At 30.0% G+C, this 18,293-nt stretch overlaps 3 protein-coding genes across 5 annotated transcripts in view; 2 read left to right on the forward strand and 1 right to left on the reverse strand.

The window, feature by feature from the left end:
- Positions 1–18,293, forward strand: part of LOC119681024 (lateral signaling target protein 2 homolog) — a 420,855-nt gene that overhangs the window by 66,060 nt on the left and 336,502 nt on the right. The gene's annotated exons all lie outside the window — the stretch shown is intronic.
- Positions 1–18,293, reverse strand: part of LOC119681023 — a 98,105-nt gene that overhangs the window by 25,591 nt on the left and 54,221 nt on the right. Inside the window, exons 17-23 of the mRNA XM_038094079.1 lie at positions 17,604–17,777; positions 17,139–17,416; positions 16,886–16,985; positions 12,841–13,986; positions 12,464–12,699; positions 5,831–6,082; positions 508–910 (exon numbers count right to left, since the gene is read on the reverse strand). Coding sequence (XP_037950007.1) covers positions 508–910; positions 5,831–6,082; positions 12,464–12,699; positions 12,841–13,986; positions 16,886–16,985; positions 17,139–17,416; positions 17,604–17,777 — 2,589 coding nt within the window. The remainder of the gene's footprint in view (positions 1–507; positions 911–5,830; positions 6,083–12,463; positions 12,700–12,840; positions 13,987–16,885; positions 16,986–17,138; positions 17,417–17,603; positions 17,778–18,293) is intronic.
- Positions 11,563–18,293, forward strand: part of LOC119681029 (structural maintenance of chromosomes protein 2-like) — a 51,908-nt gene continuing 45,177 nt past the window's right edge. For both annotated transcript variants that reach the window (XM_038094090.1, XM_038094091.1), the window contains exon 1: positions 11,563–11,725. The gene's annotated coding sequence lies outside the window, so the exon portion shown is untranslated. The remainder of the gene's footprint in view (positions 11,726–18,293) is intronic.

The following is an 18,293-nucleotide window of genomic DNA, read 5'->3' on the forward strand; positions in this document are numbered from 1 at the left end:
TTTCTTATGGAAGATTTAACTGACTTAGTTACCTAAAGGTTAGCGCCTACTTCGCAGCTTTATAAAGTTTGCTGTGACAGTAAAAGCAAGCTTATACTGTCAATACGTCAGACAAAAAAAAAAATTGCCATGTAACCTACTGAATTTATAACTTATGTAAGTTATAAAACTCATAGCAGATAAGAGATACGAGTACGCAGTACACAATATACTGTACCAGTACAATAACGCACATGTCAATATACAATTACGAAGAGTATGACGAGTATGTATGGATGAAGTAGATCATTAGTGGGGAATACGCGTATACTCGCGCAGTCATTGAATGTGTAATGAATTTGAATTTTCTCGTTTTGGGATTTGATTACATATGTTTCATTAGACAACACAACAAGCAGTAAAAGATGCTGCACAAGCACATACGCATGCAAATGCTAGTTAGATAGATAGATAGATAGATAGATATATAGCTATGTTAGATAGTGAGCAGTACTGTATAATGCTTACCTCAATAATCTGCATCAGAACATCAAATATAAGCTGAGAGCTACTCTTAAAATCGACGCCTGATTGTGCTGTAAAATAACGATAATTTTTCGTTGCCGTATTTTCATTGTCAGAATTTCGTATTGCTGCTTCGTTATTTTCAGTGCCACTTGAGGCATTTTGATCAGGAAAACTGCTGCTGCCACTGCTACTGCTACTGGTAACATTTATATGCGTTGTCATTGCTGTTGTGGGTTGTGCATAGGCTTCCATTTGCTGCCATATAAAATTGAGATCATATTGATTCGCATTGAAAAGTTTCGTACCAATAACCGTATCAGTCATAAGTTGTCGTTCCAAATTGGGATGATAGAAAACATTTGATGCCGAAACAAGCAATTGTACTTTATGCAACTTTTTAAGACTAAAAATAAAAGAGAATGATTTCAATTGAAATATGAACGAACACATCAGAAACAAATATGATAAGAGATAAGAGATAAGAGATATTGTGTATGCCATGACAAATTCATTCAATAAAAAGTTCAACTTAAAACTTTAAGTTAAATGTTTACAAAATTTTGTTTTACTTTTTCGTTTCCACTTTTCAATTTTGATTTTTCTCATTTTTCTCTAAACAATGACGCAAAACAATCTATGCTATAGCATCGTAGTATCTCTACGACGAGTATATGAATGCATATGTTGGCACAAGTAGATACTTTCATGCACATTTACACACTCATGGACATTAATCCAAACAAGCGTATAAAACATGCTTACAGTATGTGACTCAAATGCAGACAAATTACGAGCTTGTTTGCTCACAAACATTTTCTTCCTTAAACTTGTCAAATGTACGACTAAAAACAACAAAACTATCATAACAGACAACAACGAAAGCAACAACAACAACAACAATAGCAACATCGATATGATATAAATTAAATTGTGCTGCATGTTTCATGGATGTCATAAAAATTACCGAACGCCAACCAAAAACTTTGGTTGGACCAGCAAAACTTTGATTGCCTCACAATAAGCTCGGCAACTAATTTTTACTAGAGAATTTGCTGAGAGAAGTATTATAAATAATATGAAATTAGTGAAAAAAATTACAATATAATTGGTTTTGGTTAGCAAGTTTATTTAGTTGCTAAAACAATATTGCAGATCTACATCTTTTATATGTAGCAAATACAATATCTCCTACCGAAATACTCATTGCAAAATTCAAATCTAAACGTTTCTTTAAAAAGACGTCAACTAAACGTGTCTTCAGTGAAGACACTGCTTAAATTAGACTCTCTTTTATGTTCTAGAGTTACAAGTGTTTGTCTCGTAAAAGCTATTAGGAAGAAGTGTCTTAATAGCTTTTCCTGGGGAGAGTTCTAATAACAACTCTACTGCTAACTTCTAGAGAGAACCGATACTAGAACATAAAACTATTGCGTTCTGTTGTTATTGGAAAAGTAATTTTATTTTTTTCAAAAACCGTCCTTAATAGTATTATTTTACTTGAAACTAAGCACTTAGGCTCCATCATTATAATATAATATAGATTGCCGTCATATAGCTAGACTTGCTTGTAAAAAATTCGATTGATTATAGTAGTAGCTCTTGGTTGATGCCCTTTTTAATATGGAAAATAAAAAGGAAATGTAAAAATGCTGTTGAAGCAACAAAAATCCATTCTATATATATGGAAAAGATATATAGTCAGAAGTCTAGTGCCAAAATCGAATTCCAAAATTTTGATCAGACAACGCTCCACAATTTTGATGTTAAAAATGCGTCATAGAATGTAAGGCTAGTTGACAAAAACCTGACAATAATAGCATAAATTGATTCAAACCGGCTGATAAGAAATCGTGAGATCACAGACTTAATTCTCAAACATTCAAACATTCTTGAACATTCGTTACGTCTAGGTTGAATCTCAAAGTTTGACATTTGGTATCATCTGTTTGTAATTTGCTCACAGACATCATAATAAATAAATATATAATAATAATAAAAATAATAAGCCATTTTTGAAACGCATCATTACTTAGAACGAGAAATGAGATGTCTGCAATAACAGTATGTAAGATCATGGAGTATAATAGATAAACTAGGTCAAAGTACCTCTGAAGCCAATTTTCATCAAAAATAAATGGTGCTATCTGTTTGCTGGGATTTTAAAGGAATCGTTTCTTTCTGAGCTTTTACCGGACAATACAAGGAACCATTTTAAACTGTACTGTACAGTACTGTACTGTACTGTTTGCCAGAAAGATGACAAAAACTATCGGACCAGAATGGACAATATATAATTTAATTAAATATACATTACTTTATTAAATAAAATTAATTTTATTAAAAGTATTAGAACTTATAGAACTTAATTGAAGCAACAATTAAGTTGAAATGTTGTGTATTAGTATGAACTCTTCAATTATGTTTTCAACCCAAATTATATTTTTTATTTTTAAATTTATACCTAATTAAAGCGTCAATAAATGACCTATAAAAATTTTAAACCAGTAAATTTATTTATAATTTTATTTAGGGTGAATTTACATTTACTCACATAATGATAACAAGAAGAACAACTAAAATTTTATAACGTTTTAATAAAATAAACATTATTTTATTTATAGCATATATTTTTAAGCGCATTTTGTGGATATGATAATGGAACAACAAACAAATAAATTTAACATTAAAATTAAAAATAATAATAAAGAAATTATCTTCTTAAGGATGTACTCGTAACTACATTTTTAGTTAACACTCAAAAAGTTGTTAGTATTATTGCTATATTTTTCGATTCCCTCCTAGCATTGAACCACAAATTATCCATAAAATACCAAAGTATCTGACTTTTATATAAAATAATTGCTTTATGATGCATGCACCATCAGAACAAAAGACGCATGAGGTCCTTTAATGTTTTTATTTTGTTGTATTGTTGTTGCTATAGAACCGTGCGTATGTCCTCCTTAATGCTCAAAATAAACGATTTAATTCATTACTGCGGTATTATTTCTGTCTGTAGGGGTAGTTGTATTGAATCTTTGTTTTATATGCGTAATTAAGATTTCTTAAGATTACCTTTTAATTGGTAGCTGGTAAATGAATATATTCACATCCCTCTGTGTTATCATAATGTGCACTACATTCTGACCAGAGTTATGAGTTTTTTACTGGCACTGGCAGGTTACTGCCACAGTTACGATAAATCGTTTTGGCACGAAGCCTTCCTATTGTATTTATTGTTGTTATGAATGAGTTAATCACCCGTGGCAATTGCATGGTTATAAACCATTATTTACGGATATCATGTCATGCAGGATTTTATTCAGTTTTTTTCTCTTCTACTAGATATACTTAACATATACTACAGTTCTTCGTTTCGATTCGAAATTCTAATATATTTTCGATAAGAGCAATTTGATTCTCAATAATATTTTATTTATATTTAATAAATATTGTATTTAAAATCGATTAACTGCGATGCTATAAACATATTACATACTATTCAGGTAGTCGTAACATCGTAACAGTTCTAATACAATACGTATCTAAGGATAATTTTTAATATCTTAATTAACAAAAACAAGGACAACAAACTAGTTGTAAAATAATATACAACTATTAGCTGAATTTTAAACTAAATATTTAGACGAGGCCCTTTTTTTCATTGTTATGCATTTAGTTTATTTAATTTATTGCTTTGCAAATCTCAAGTATTTACTACTTCTCTTGAAAGATTATTTTCATTGAATTCACATATTTATAAATTATTAATTCTCAATATATTTAACATATATTTGGTTGTTTTTAGTGTTAATAGTTTGGGATTGTATCCCTTTAACTTAAATATTAAATATCTTACTGCTATTATTGTTAATTACTTGAAAAGTGAACAATCTTAACAGTTGCGTCATACAAGGTGTTAATGTACTTTTCAACTTGCAGAAACTAGATTAGTCATACAATTCTGGCTGTGGAATAATTTGGACCATACAGAGATCTCTCATAAAAAAGCGGTTTAAAACTAGCGAAAAAAATCGCTACTGGTGCGAAATTACAGGTAGCCGGTAGGTTTAAGCGCTGGTTCGTCCAATATACCTAAGGTATGCCTCTTGGTACACCGAAACTGAGGTTATTAGCATGTTATTTGACAAGTCGTCACCGCATGTGTTAATATTTCAACAATAAGGATCTATCTGAGCAAACAGTATGGCATGGCGACTCTGCTTGGAAGCGAATGAGACTTCTAGTTATATTCTTTGTGATCTTTCAGATTTGATTTGAAACAGAAGGAGTTACTAAGCCGAAAGTTACTTATTCCATCTAATCTTATGATGCCCTTTGCAGCTGATATTCGGACTTTCATTCGCAGGACGTAATGTTTTCTGGTTGCAGTGCTCTGATACACTTGCAGCCAGTAACCTCTTAATTTTCTATTCTATTCTAGTACATTTCACTACAAAAAAATAGTGATGTGACATTGTAAAGCCGGTTTTATCAATTTCTTCAATATGCAATTTGTTATTATTCTATGGCCTATTTTAATGATGGGGAGTATAAGATTGTTGCATGAAATTTTTATATTCTATAGGTAAACCAAAAATTTAAAAAAATATTGGGATTTTCTCAATTAAAATCGGTTTTAAATGCTTTACGAATGCTTTCATTAGTGTTTTTGTTAATTCACGAAAACATACCAATTAAAAAGTAAGTTATACATAAACCGAAACTGCATAAATAGTTTTAAAAATCCTCAACATTTAAAAACCATGAAAAGTTTTGCGGTGAATAGCACCAAAATATTTAACGTAAAATTTTAAAATAAATATAAAATAAATTTTTAAAATACCTTAAAAACAATATATAAAGTAAAAATACATGAAAAAGCTAATACCTCAACTGCAGCATGACTACATTTAATATAAAAACAATACAATGTATGCTTATATTGAAATGAAAAGCATAATTATGGTGCGGGTATTACTCGCTACTGTATATGTCAGATAAATGTATATAATTATTATTTATATAAAAAAAAAATATTGCTTTACCTGAAGTACTTTTAAAATGACTTAATTTTTACAATTTCATGTTTGATGGTACTTCAGAACAGTTCATCAAAGTTGTGCCAATAATGTCAAATACAACGTTTTTGATGATTTCAAATTTATATTGCTTGCTCTGCTAATGAGCAATTTACAACGCTCTGACATTGACAACCAACTTTTTAGATAGTAGCAAAGCTTAACATTTTCCAACCTGTATTCGTGTGAATACACACTCCGCACATATTCAGCAATTATCCAGTAACGGAAAAGTCACTTACCTTATACTATCGCAATTAATGCGAGACCATCTCGTCGTATGATGGAAATAGGAAGAAACTTTATCACCCACAAATGGAAAAGTTTTGTACGTAATTAAAAGTTCTAAAATCGCTTCTAAGCAAGTGCTTTTAATTTGAAATTGTTCCTGTTGGTCCACCATATTTTCATCATAAACTTTATTGATTAACAACAGGAATGTCATGAAGTACTCCTCGAATTGTTGTCGTGTTGTAAAGCCAAAAATTGATAATCTGAAATAATAATGAAAAAGAGATAAAATGAAATTTCAGAAAAAAAATTTTTTTTTTATTAAATTGAATTAAAATTGTCACACAAGTACGGGTATGAGAAGTACGACTACGAAGAGGATTCATATGAAATTATCTGCTTCTCTCAAAAATGTTAGAGTGACTCTGTATACTCGTAATTGCATTAAAGAACTTTTGATTAAAGTAGCAAACTCCGTAAATGATACAAATCCATGGTAATAAAACAAAAGGATATGTACTCGTATGTGTAGATTAGATGTGGTTTGTTTTTCGATCAAATAGGTTACGAAGGTTGGCGTAAGCAGTATTATATAACTTTATCTATAAAATAAACAATCTAAAACTTTTATTGCTGTTGTAAATCGTTTCAAAAAAATACACAGAACAAAATATTTATTAAATTATAAAATAAAAATCACTTTAAAATATTACTTTAAATACTACAAAACGTTCAAGTTATGGAATAATCATATTTATTGAGCACAGATCTTCACAGATAAACACCACAGAAAAAAGTCTATTATCGATTAAATTTTTTACTAGTCATAGAAAGCAGATCTACCAGGATAACTAATTTCAAGCACAAAAAATGCTAAGTACTGCCCAATCAACACTAAATCCGAATATCGTTGACGCCAAGGTAACATTCCAAGTTTTTAGGAGGATCAGAAAGGTGCCATCCATTTTGAATTGTTAAAACTTATTTAAATTATTAGAGATATGGCATTCGTTTGAATAGATCTATTACCGCAAAATAGCCGGAAAACACGACCAGACACAAAATCTTTATTTTTCATTATTATTTACAAAATTTTTCGCTAACAAAAGATGGAAAATTTTACCTTACACCAACTCAGATCTTCCAATTTTCGACTAACATATATTTCACTCCATTTGGTATGCCATGTGTGGAATAGGCTTCACTTTAACTCTCGAGTTAACTCTAGACTTCAAATAAAAAACCGAACACCATATGCAGGAATATTTTAAAGCACTAAGGTGCAAATGCTACTCGTATCTATGCAAAATTTTATTTACTATTGAAATCTAGACAGACAGACAGACAGACGGACACATTACTAATTCAAATGATTTGTATTGTTTTGCTGATTGAGTATTTCTAAGGTAAACATCATCTTTGGTCTAAATTAAATGCAAACGAACGTAAGTTTCAATATGAAAGTATTACTACGAGTAATATTGGTTAAATGCGTTCAAAGTCAAATTTATAATTAATCAAAATGCAACAATTTGAAATCTTTATTTAATAAATTTTAAATTTAACACTTTGTACTTAAATATTCAAATTTAATTCAATTAAGTTTTAATAAACATTGCACATATTTAATGTTTTCATTTTAATTTAATCAATAAATAAAACGAAATCCTAACATCCCAACATTGCGTGCAACAACAGACACACAAGTGCTACTGTTTTGGTAGTATAAAATAATAAATAATATTGTTGAGGAAATTTGTTAATAAGAACTTAAAAACTCTTGTGGGAAAATCTATCACAACAGAAAAACGCCTCAAGTATTAAATGAAACACAAAATTTCTCAACTGCAGCAAAGGACTAAAATCAAGGGAAAACGCAAAGTGTGGTTAACAGACTGAAGCATATAACATCACAATAAGGATTCCATATCCTTATGTACACGCAAAGCTTGTGTTAAGCATAATCAAATGTTGGTTATTTCATTACATTTGTTAATTAAAATATTTACATTAAAATTTTAAACCTAAAATGCCACGAAGCTGTTCAGATTTTGAAGCAAAGTAATAAGTACCAGCAGTACTGCCTCAGACTGAATTGCATCATGAAATGCAAGAGATAAGTAGTAAGGTTAGTTATTATTCTAATGTGACTAACTTATATGAATTTCATATATTCAAAGTGAAGTGTAATTTTCAGTAAGGACATAAATTTGATCAAATCTGCAATTGAGTAGAATGTAATTGTTAGATGGTATTGCATTCTACTCAATTGGTTAATTTGTAATGTCTATTTATAAACTAAGAAGCTTTCTATCTAGAAAAACTTAATACAATGTCATCCAAATAAAGTTAGAATGGAAAATGACAAATTTTAATGCAAATCAACTTTACAATATTAATAGAATTGAAGTAAGGGCTTAAAACTAAATTTTTATTTAAGAAATTAATCACAGTCTAATTTTGTACTCGTAATATAAGCTTGAGTTGTATTGCTTAGTTGTTATGAGAGTATTTAAAGTCTGTACTTAAAATACTTATATCAAAATATCATGAACTAAAAAATAAAAAGAAAAATACTATTGCTTACAAAAATATCAACCAACCTCACCAACTTCTAACTAACGAAGAGGGGAGATGGCATAAAACCTTGAGGTTAAAACGCAGCATATTCAACTTATTTTTGAATAAGTTGGATCTAAAGGAGAAACGATTGTGAGGGTGAATGAAACATTGGAAAATAATAATAGTTATCAGGGAACATTGATCACATAGTAACTTATCCCAAAAGTAATCATTACATTAACTGTAGTATCCAAAACAAGATATTGCCTCACAGTATATGTTGTCCACAACACATACTTTAGAAACATAATCAAATGAGAGGTATCTTTAAATTCACTAAAAAATGAAAATAAATTTTATATTTATTGGACATATTGAATATTGCGAAAGCCTGGTCGATAGCAAAGACATTAACATACCCATAAAAGAAAACTAAAGACAGATAAGAGTTTTTCTAACCGAAAGATGAATACTTCAGCCTCTCTGAATAGAAAAGTTGTAAACTATCTTGACTATTTTATGATAGAGCTACAGAATAATGGTTGGCACCATTAATCTACTAAGATTATCTTACAAAAATACATGCATGTAAGATAGGCTAAGTCATACATACATCAAAAAAAAAATTTTAGAGTAAGTAATTTCGAGATCACAAATTAAACATATTGGTGAACTCTAATGTCACAAACTAAAAGACAAAGTTAAACAAATTAATTATTGAGATGACTAAAATTATAACAGTGATATAATAATATAAGCGTCACAAACTGGTATAGCTAAGGCCTGAGGCGGCTTTGCGTAACATTTAATCTTTGCCAATGCATGGTAATCTATTAATTAAAATTAAATAAAAATTAAGATTAAATCAAATGTGAATAACTAAAGTTTATAAACTACCATCTATAATTATAAAATGAATTCAACTGCAGAGTTTAGTATAATCAGAGCAAAAATAAATTTTTAGAAATTTGAATTTCATCTCAAAAGCAGATATTTATATATGTTAACTTTGTTATACGCAAAAGCATAAGCAGCGAACAATATAATTTCTAAAGTCATTCAAAAATGAAATTATCTTTAATTATATTTAATGGTTGAATAAATTAAATAAATAAATTTGTTATTATTTCTAAAGATCAAAAGACGCTTTGTTTTTATTTTAGATTGTATCTTTGACATATCTGTATATCTCACATGCTATACACAAATCCAAATCCGAAGTCAAAGTTATTTTTTCAACTTTTTGGAACCTTAATTCACTGGACCATAAAAATTGTGGAAACATTGCTGAACAATTTTTAACGGTCGTCGTTAACTTATGCAGTATATGTAACTATTGTTGATTGTTGATGTTACTTTTGATATGAGATATAATATTTAATACACTTTAAATCAAAACAAAAAACCAAAATTACAGTTCTTTACTAAACTTCTTGCAGTTGAGACAATCAAAAACAGAAATAACAGTGGTTATATCAAAATATCAAAATCAAACCACATCATCACACATGAATCCACAAACGAGCATATGTAGACGCATCAAATGTCGCAAGCATCACCGACGACATACATCAGCTACAAAAACAAAATAAACAGAAAAAATAGTATAGAATTATCAGCGTTAAAACACATATGTACTTCTAAACACTCCTGCATGCATATCTGAGACATTGATATGGAGTAACCTGCAAGTAGAAAGTCAAATGCTTGCAGCTTGTCTCAAACATTAAATGTTGCGGTATTTCACCACAGTGTAATAAACAAATCACATATAATACGAACAGACCCGAAACGATGAACCCCGTTGTACATGTTGCATATTGCATATGCATATTGCATATTGCATATTGCAACATAATTTACATACTCTCTATCTCTCTGTTTACCTATTTTGCAACCGAGGTGTACATTCGTACTTCCGTGCACCAGCCGCAGAAGTTATCTTTTTAATTGCAATATAAAATATTCCTAGTACTCTGCAAAGTCAATGATATGTTACTCCTATATTAATTCTATGCTACATATATATTTGTAGTTGCTGTTAATTTGCATGTGCAATACATTTTGTTATATTTATCAGCGACAGCATGAACGAGCAACATTTCACAGTAGCTGTGAATGTAGTCATAATTGACATAACCAAGTTGGCAATTATTAAAAGTTTTATCAGCAAAGATATTGTGGTAATAAAAGTTGGTTGCTAACAAGCCCAACCACATTTTATAGTTACATTTTACTAGGTTAAGGAAATAGTAACTTGATTTGCCGACGAACGTAACTACTTAAAACATCCAGAAATAAAGTATAACTTATAGTTAATAAGACAGGAATCACCAAAAACACAAGATTCTTGATTTAAGGATTTAGGAGTTCAATTGAAACTAGCCGTACGGGGCGGTATGCAGATCTTAGATCAGTCATCGAAAAATCAGCGAAGCTCGTGAGAAGTATATAAATTAGTCAAAAAGAAGGGAGGGACTCTGTAGAAATCCTCCAGCGCACTTGTACTAACCCGAAAAAACCTCAACATAAGAATTGACAATTAACAATCCATTATTTAAGATTTTATAAATTGAAAAGTGTGAGCAAGTAATAAAGCAATAACAATACCCACCTTAAATTCTTCAAATTTATTAAGTTGATGTTCTCAACATATTTTTTAAATGTAGATTGTTTTTGTAGTCTCCATAATGTCTCAGTAATAATGTTTTGAATAATCACTAAATGGACCTAGATGAGACTAAATATCATTTAAGTTTATTTAGCAGTTTAGCAGATATATAGATTTTAACTATTATTTTGTAGCGTGGGATTCTTAAAAAGAGACCCTATATGTAATATTATAAGTTATCTTCTGTACTTTTTTATAGATTACACAGTTTAAATATCATTCGTGCAGTTCTGCAGTTTAAGAGAAAATTGTATTTTAGCAGCTGTTTTATGTGGTGAGCATCCTAAATGCTGGCCTTAAGTAAAAAAATTATAGCCCATAAAGGTCTCCTTTATATAGAGACTATCGGTTGAGCGTTTTTTTGTTTATAGGATATATTAAACATATAGATTGAGTTCGATGTTTTATTTGTCAAACTTTTCAAATTTGTTTTTTTTGTTTTTTTTTTGACAGCTATGATTTTGACATAACAGAAATTATGGTTATTTTTGTTAGATCATTAATTTTTTTCTTGATTTATTTGTGTTATTAAAAATAGTTACTTTCTAGTATTATTTTGACGGCCATTGTCACTACCGATATATCCAGTGTTGTTCTCTAGCACCGCCTTAAGACTAAACCCAGTTATACACTGATTATTTTAAGCAAGCCTTACACAAAGAGGATAAATAAGGTATGTTAAATTGTCAATATGTTACTATATTATTAAAAAAAAAATATTATTATACATAATCTTCTTCTTCTTGTTCTTGAGTTAGTGCTATTACGCACTTTTATTCTATAATGGCTGGGGGGCTTATCACTACACCACACTAGGCTTTAACTAGGCTAAGAAATCAAATCATTTATTTGTCTTTTAGTTTATGACGGACCTTAAATCAGCATATCTTCCTGAGAATCCAGAAGTGGACTTGGGGATTGTTAGGGCGGGGTTAAGTAGCGTATCAACTTTAGTGAATATTTATTTACTGAGTCAATCCTAAGATCTCTATGTATGTCTGTTGATCTAATATTCCATAGAATCTTAAACAGTCTTCTTAAAGCCAGGTTTTGAGCTAGCATTCCAAATCAAATTTAAAAATATGAACTAAAAACCATTGTACGTAGACAGTAAATAATTAATTTCTTTTTAAATAATCTGTGTGAAGGATAGTAGGGCTTCGACAAAAGTAGAGTTAACCTTTTTTATTGTTTTTACTTAACATAAGTGCTTAACATAAGTATGAATGTACCTGCTTTTCTTAGCAATATAATTAATTCTTTAACTTATAAATCAATGGATTTAATATTTGTTTGCATTTTAATATTTATATATATAACGAAAATCTAGATTCTATAAGAGCTTTAACTTCAGAGCACCATAATGTTATTTTATTTGCATTAATATAATATTATATTAGGAGCTACTTACCTTTTAATAAATTTGCGTAATACGTCTACATCACTAAGTCTTTCAACGGGTATTGTCGATAAAATTCCCTTTGTGGATTGAATCGCGGTTGCTACCGAGCGTTTATGTGGTGAATCATGTGATCCACTTACATTATCCAGAGCAAGACTTTGTTGAATAATTTCATGAGGCGTAACAGCATATGCGTAGAACTGATTCATTCTTAAAATTGAAATACCAATCGATTCGATAGTTTGCTACAATAAAAATTATAAAAAATCAATAAAAATAAAAACAAAATTTTATAAAATTATAATGAAAATAAAACTATTCCACAAAAATAATTGATATCTTACTATTTAATCCATAATTTTCAATAATTCATTACAAACACTCACCATTGAAACTTGTGCACCTTTGACATCTAAACCTATAAAGTCGTTAAAGTTTCCACTATTCATACTACAATTATCTGCTTCAGCAGTTAAACTAGAACCATTAGTACCAGAGATATGACCTGTAATATAGCTTGCAGAGAGTGTGCCAGTCAATTGCTCGAAACCAAGTTTTGCTTCAATCCATTTCGCCACAAAAATAGCTTTCGGCGCAAAAGTGGCTAACATTTCCTCCGTGTTCATATCTCCAATTTCTTCAGCACTTAAGTTCCTATTTAACGTATCAGTACAATTCACAGCAATCATCGAGGTTTTATATTTTTTATAGAAAACTGTATTTCGCATAGATTTTGTCAATAGTAAAACAAGGACATCTATCACATTACACAACAGCATATCTTTGTGTGAAATGGACAAAATGCTGTCGGCTGTTGTTTTGTCAGCAGTCGTAGTAAGTGGCACCTTTTCAATTTGATTTAGCTCATTCCAAATGAGTTTTTGTTGCAGTAGCACCTCAATACAACGCAGCAGCACTCCAATACTATTTTGCTCAGTATGCCGCTGGTGCTGGTGCTGGTGCTCAGTTAAAAGCAGTCTTTTGACACGTTTGCAGCACCAGTTTAGATAGCTTAAGAGTATCGCTATGTGGTCAGGACGCAACAAGTGTTCGCGCAAAAATTTTTCCATGAATTTCGATTCGATGTAAATTAGCGCTGCCATCTCAATTTGCTTGATGTTCTCGATTAGAGCTATTACGGCATTGGACAAATGTACCACTGTTGTGGTATTAGCATCTCCAGCATCTGCATAAACATTAGAAATAATAGCCTTGACAGAGGTATTAGTAACCAGTGGCACTTCTCTGTCAATAGCAATTGCGCCAAGACGTGCCATTAGCACGGCGAGGGAAACTCTTGCTAATGGATTCGGCTGCATGTAGTGTATGTGCGGATTATGTTGCATGCAATCGTTGCGAAATGTTGTTAGCATTGTTTGCAATGATATCGCAATCGTATGCCACAGCACTCGCGGCACATCGAACGTTAGATTGTTGAATATACTGTGTAGTTTGTTTTCCGATTGTATATCGAGTAGGATTTTTGTCACTTGCACTAAATCGTAGTTGGATTGTGTTGAGAATTTAATTAACTGCAAATGGAAAGCGAAATAGAAACAATGAAATTTTACAAACAAGCAAAAAAAATAGTACGATGCAAGTAGAACAAAATTAGAATAGTAAACAAACCTGATATAATAAAAATAAAAGGGAAATACAAAAAAAATATATAAAACAAAAGCTACTAACAAAATGCACTTTCTGGTTAAAATAATAAAATCAATTGAAATGTTCGAACCCTGATATATGTGGGTGCAAAACATCTATTATGGCTAGTATTGTTTCGGTTGTTATTGTTTTGCAGATTATGTATTTCATTGGATTAGTTGCAAAAATATTTGCTAGTACAAATAAAAACAACATTTGGCGTGACATAAAATTTATCAAATTGCACTACACGTTCAAACTTGTGTGCAACATTCTAGTAAGAAACAATAAAATGTAAAATAATTTGCTTTTAGGATTATTGCTTTTTGCAAATAATTCAAAGAAAAAAAATAAAATTATATATAAATAAATTTATTTCTCTGAAAACTGGAGCAGAAGATTGATGCTGTTAAAATTAAAATATTTTTTTAAATAAACAAATCGTAGTTTAAAAATACACATAAAATAATAAGTATTTATGCATAGTCTCGCATGAGAGATTATAAAATCTGAAATTTTTATAAATTTCTATTTGAATGGATAAATTGCCACTGACACTAATGTCCTTTATATTAAACTGAAGCACGCTTACACCTGTTATTTGTCAATTATTTTATGCATAAATAGTTTGGATAATTCCGATTTACAAAATATTCTTTCAATGTAGAATAAATAATAAAAAAATAATTAATTTAAGTTTCCAAAACAATAGTATTGTAAATCAAACTCTTATGTCTTATTTGAAAGATAATTATTAGTTAAATTAATTACAAAAATATATGTATGTATACATAAACAATATCTTAATTTCTTATCTCTTATTTGTTTCTTATCTTATATGTTTCCGTCTATCAGGCGGAACTTATGGCCGTCTCACATGCTCTGGATGACTTATTGTATTGCCAGATGTATCAGAAAAAGATTCATATCGCTATTGAGCAAAACGAGAAGGCAGACATACTTGCAAAGCAAGGATCAAGCCATAACATCTGCGGCCCAAAACCCAGAATACCATTGGGTTACAATATGAGCACTTGTAGACAGACCAAACTCATGTTGCCGAAACCGTAGGTCAGAGAAGCAATAAAAGTAGTGTTTAGCTATTCGCGGGGAACCCTAAGCTGGCTGATCTCACTAATTACTGGACATGGCAACTTCAAGTATCACCTCAAAAAGATAACTCTTGCTGAGGAAGACACTTGCAGACTATGTCTAGAAGAAAAGGAGACAGTGGTGCATATATTGTGCCAATGTCCAGCACTGACAAGTAGGAGACACCAACCTAATGGTGTCTTGGGTGACCATTGGGTTGGTGATGACTTGGCTGGCAACCTCAAGCTTAATGAGCTGCTGGCATTAACAAGAGATGTAGTTCTGCCACTCCAGCTTTAACTCAATAACGACATCCGAGAATAGAAGGACGAAAAAGGACCCAAATTGTTTCGTGGTCTACTTCGTCTAATCCTTCACTTCAGTCGGGCCACTTGTTGGATGGTGCGCTGTCCCAACGTCCCACTATAAGTATCTCTTATTTGAAAGTTAATTATTAATTAAATGAATTACAAAAATATATGTATGTATACATAAAAAATCATATTATGTACATGTAGTAACAGTTAAAGCATACACAAATTGCTGAAGATTTAATTGGAGTCGATGTTCGAATAGAAAGTTGTCTGATTTTAAACAATAGTAATAATAGAGTAGAGTAATTATTACCTATTCAACTGCAAAATATATTATTTTGACAATGTAATGCATTTATTTCAAATATAACTTAAAAGCTACTTTAAACATTCAGACAAACCACGACATCTCAAAATGATTTCATTATATTTGATTGGAAGATTTCTTGTGGAAACTCTACGATGAAATGCTAGATATTAAACATCATAAAATTAAATTAATAGAATTTAATTTTGGCTTTGGTTTCGTCTAATTTTCTTGTTGTTTTATGTTATACATATAAGATCTTGCAAATCTGCTTTCTTGCCTTTATGCTTACACTAACTTAAGTTGTATTGACCTTTGGCTTTGACTTATTAAATTGATCAGGTTTCATTACCTTGCCCAATTAATACCCATCCACGACCTTATCGTTTTCTTAAACTAAACAACCCTTCCACTCACCACTCTACCTTCACTTAATCACATCCTAACTCATGTTTTAATTTTTTAATTCATTTCATATTTCTTCCTATTAAAATTCCCAGGGGTTACAATGACAATAACATATCATAAAACCAATATTAAATACATTATACATACACATATTTTTTTTAAATGAATATAAATGCAGACTAATCAATCATTAAAAGCATACATATAGTCTTTACACCGCTAAAGATTATAAGTGAAAAATATCATGAAAGCAGTAGTAGACTGTAAACTTTCAAAATGTTTAACATTAAACTAAGTTATTCAAAGATTAATATATTTATCTAATTAACTGAAAACACTTGTTTACGCATGTATTATTCAGCACGAAATAAAAAATCTTATTTTTTTTATCTGCAAAACACTTTTGCAAGTGGAAATTAAAGGAGTGAAAATAAAATATAATGTTTTGTAATCTTTTTGAAATCAATGCTTATATATTTAACTTATAATTGGTTAATTAGGATAATTAGTACAAAAAAATATTTTACAACTGTATTAATAATTTTAATAACGTTTTAAATACCAAATAAATGTATATTAAAACAAATAATTAGACTTGGATTAAAATATACTTAATGCTTAATATTTATAACAGAGTAAGCAGGATTAAATGTGTTCACTTACCTGTGCAAACAACCACTTCTCATCAATAATTTGCTTCTCTAAAGCCGACTTATCCAGTCGCGTTTCTACTCCCAATTGTAAATTTTCCAAGTCATTTAAACTGTTATTAAATAGACAAAAAATAGATTTAAAAAATATTATATTTCTGTTCTATTTTATTATATTTAATTTTATTTTATTGAAAGAATTAAATTAAATAAATAAGCTCAATTATTTTATAACATTTTCATAAATTATTGATGGCTACACTTACAGCAGGAATTCCAATTGCCCATCCAAATAGTCTTCCATCTCCTCTTCTACATTATGCATGAAACTATCGTAAATAGCATTTTTATCGTGTGTTGATTGCACTATAATGCGCCGTGCCAGACGCTCCAACTGAGCCACTAGTATTTTATCCTCACTGTGGATGCGATGCAATTTTGCCAAAAATTGCAAAAATTTCGCTGTACATTGGATGCTGCAACAGCGTCGATTCCCTGAACTTGTAATACGCAATATCAAACGTAGAAGCTTACGTATTGAAGTCTGTTCGAATTATTAAAATAACAAAAAAAAAAAAACTCTTTTTTATTAAATATTTTTTATGAAAAATATTTTTGTATTTTTGTTCTTATTATCTCTACATACTTGTACTTATTATGTTAACTTTAACTTTTCAATGTAATTATAATTGAAATGAATTTCAAACTGCATAAAGCACTCTTGAACTCACCTTTTCGAGTACCTTTGCATGCTGTAGAAGCGAATTTTGCAGTAACGAGCAAAACTCTTCGTCCACTTTGCATAAATTGCAAACAAAAGCAAAATGTTCTGCAATTAAGATATTCAGAAATGTTTCATTGAACAATTGCCGCACTTGTTGCAAGTTCCAATCCATGGGGTTTGGCTGAAATACGAGTATAGAAGTTAAAGAAATGCTACTTAAACAGCAATGCTTAAGTAGTTGCAAATTAGAAAATATTTGCTAGTTGAAGTCGCCGAAGTGGAAAATCAAAAGCCGTACTGTTTGAAAACCAAAAATAAATTACGAAGTAAACAATTATGGAAATTTATTTAAAAGTTAATAAAAATAAAAAAAAAAACTTAGTAGATTATACTTCAATGGATCATTTTTGTAGTTTGTCTTTCTCAACTTTGAATATAAAATTAAAAAACTATAAAAATAATATTCTTTTCTAACTAATAAGTATCTATGGTTATTTTTAAAAGTTTCTTTCATATACCATTACTGCTAAAAATTATTGTTATTAATATAAAAATAGAAACATATTTTGGGAAAAAAATAAATTAATATTCTTTCTTCCTACGGAAGATGAAAAAATTCAATCACTTGGAAAAGAGCATAGATTATATATGAATCAATTAATTCAATAACTACAAAATTAGCCTTATCAGATTAGTA

Source organism: Teleopsis dalmanni, chromosome 2 (assembly GCF_002237135.1).
Source record: "Teleopsis dalmanni isolate 2A chromosome 2, ASM223713v2, whole genome shotgun sequence".
Lineage (NCBI taxonomy): Eukaryota > Metazoa > Arthropoda > Insecta > Diptera > Diopsidae > Teleopsis > Teleopsis dalmanni.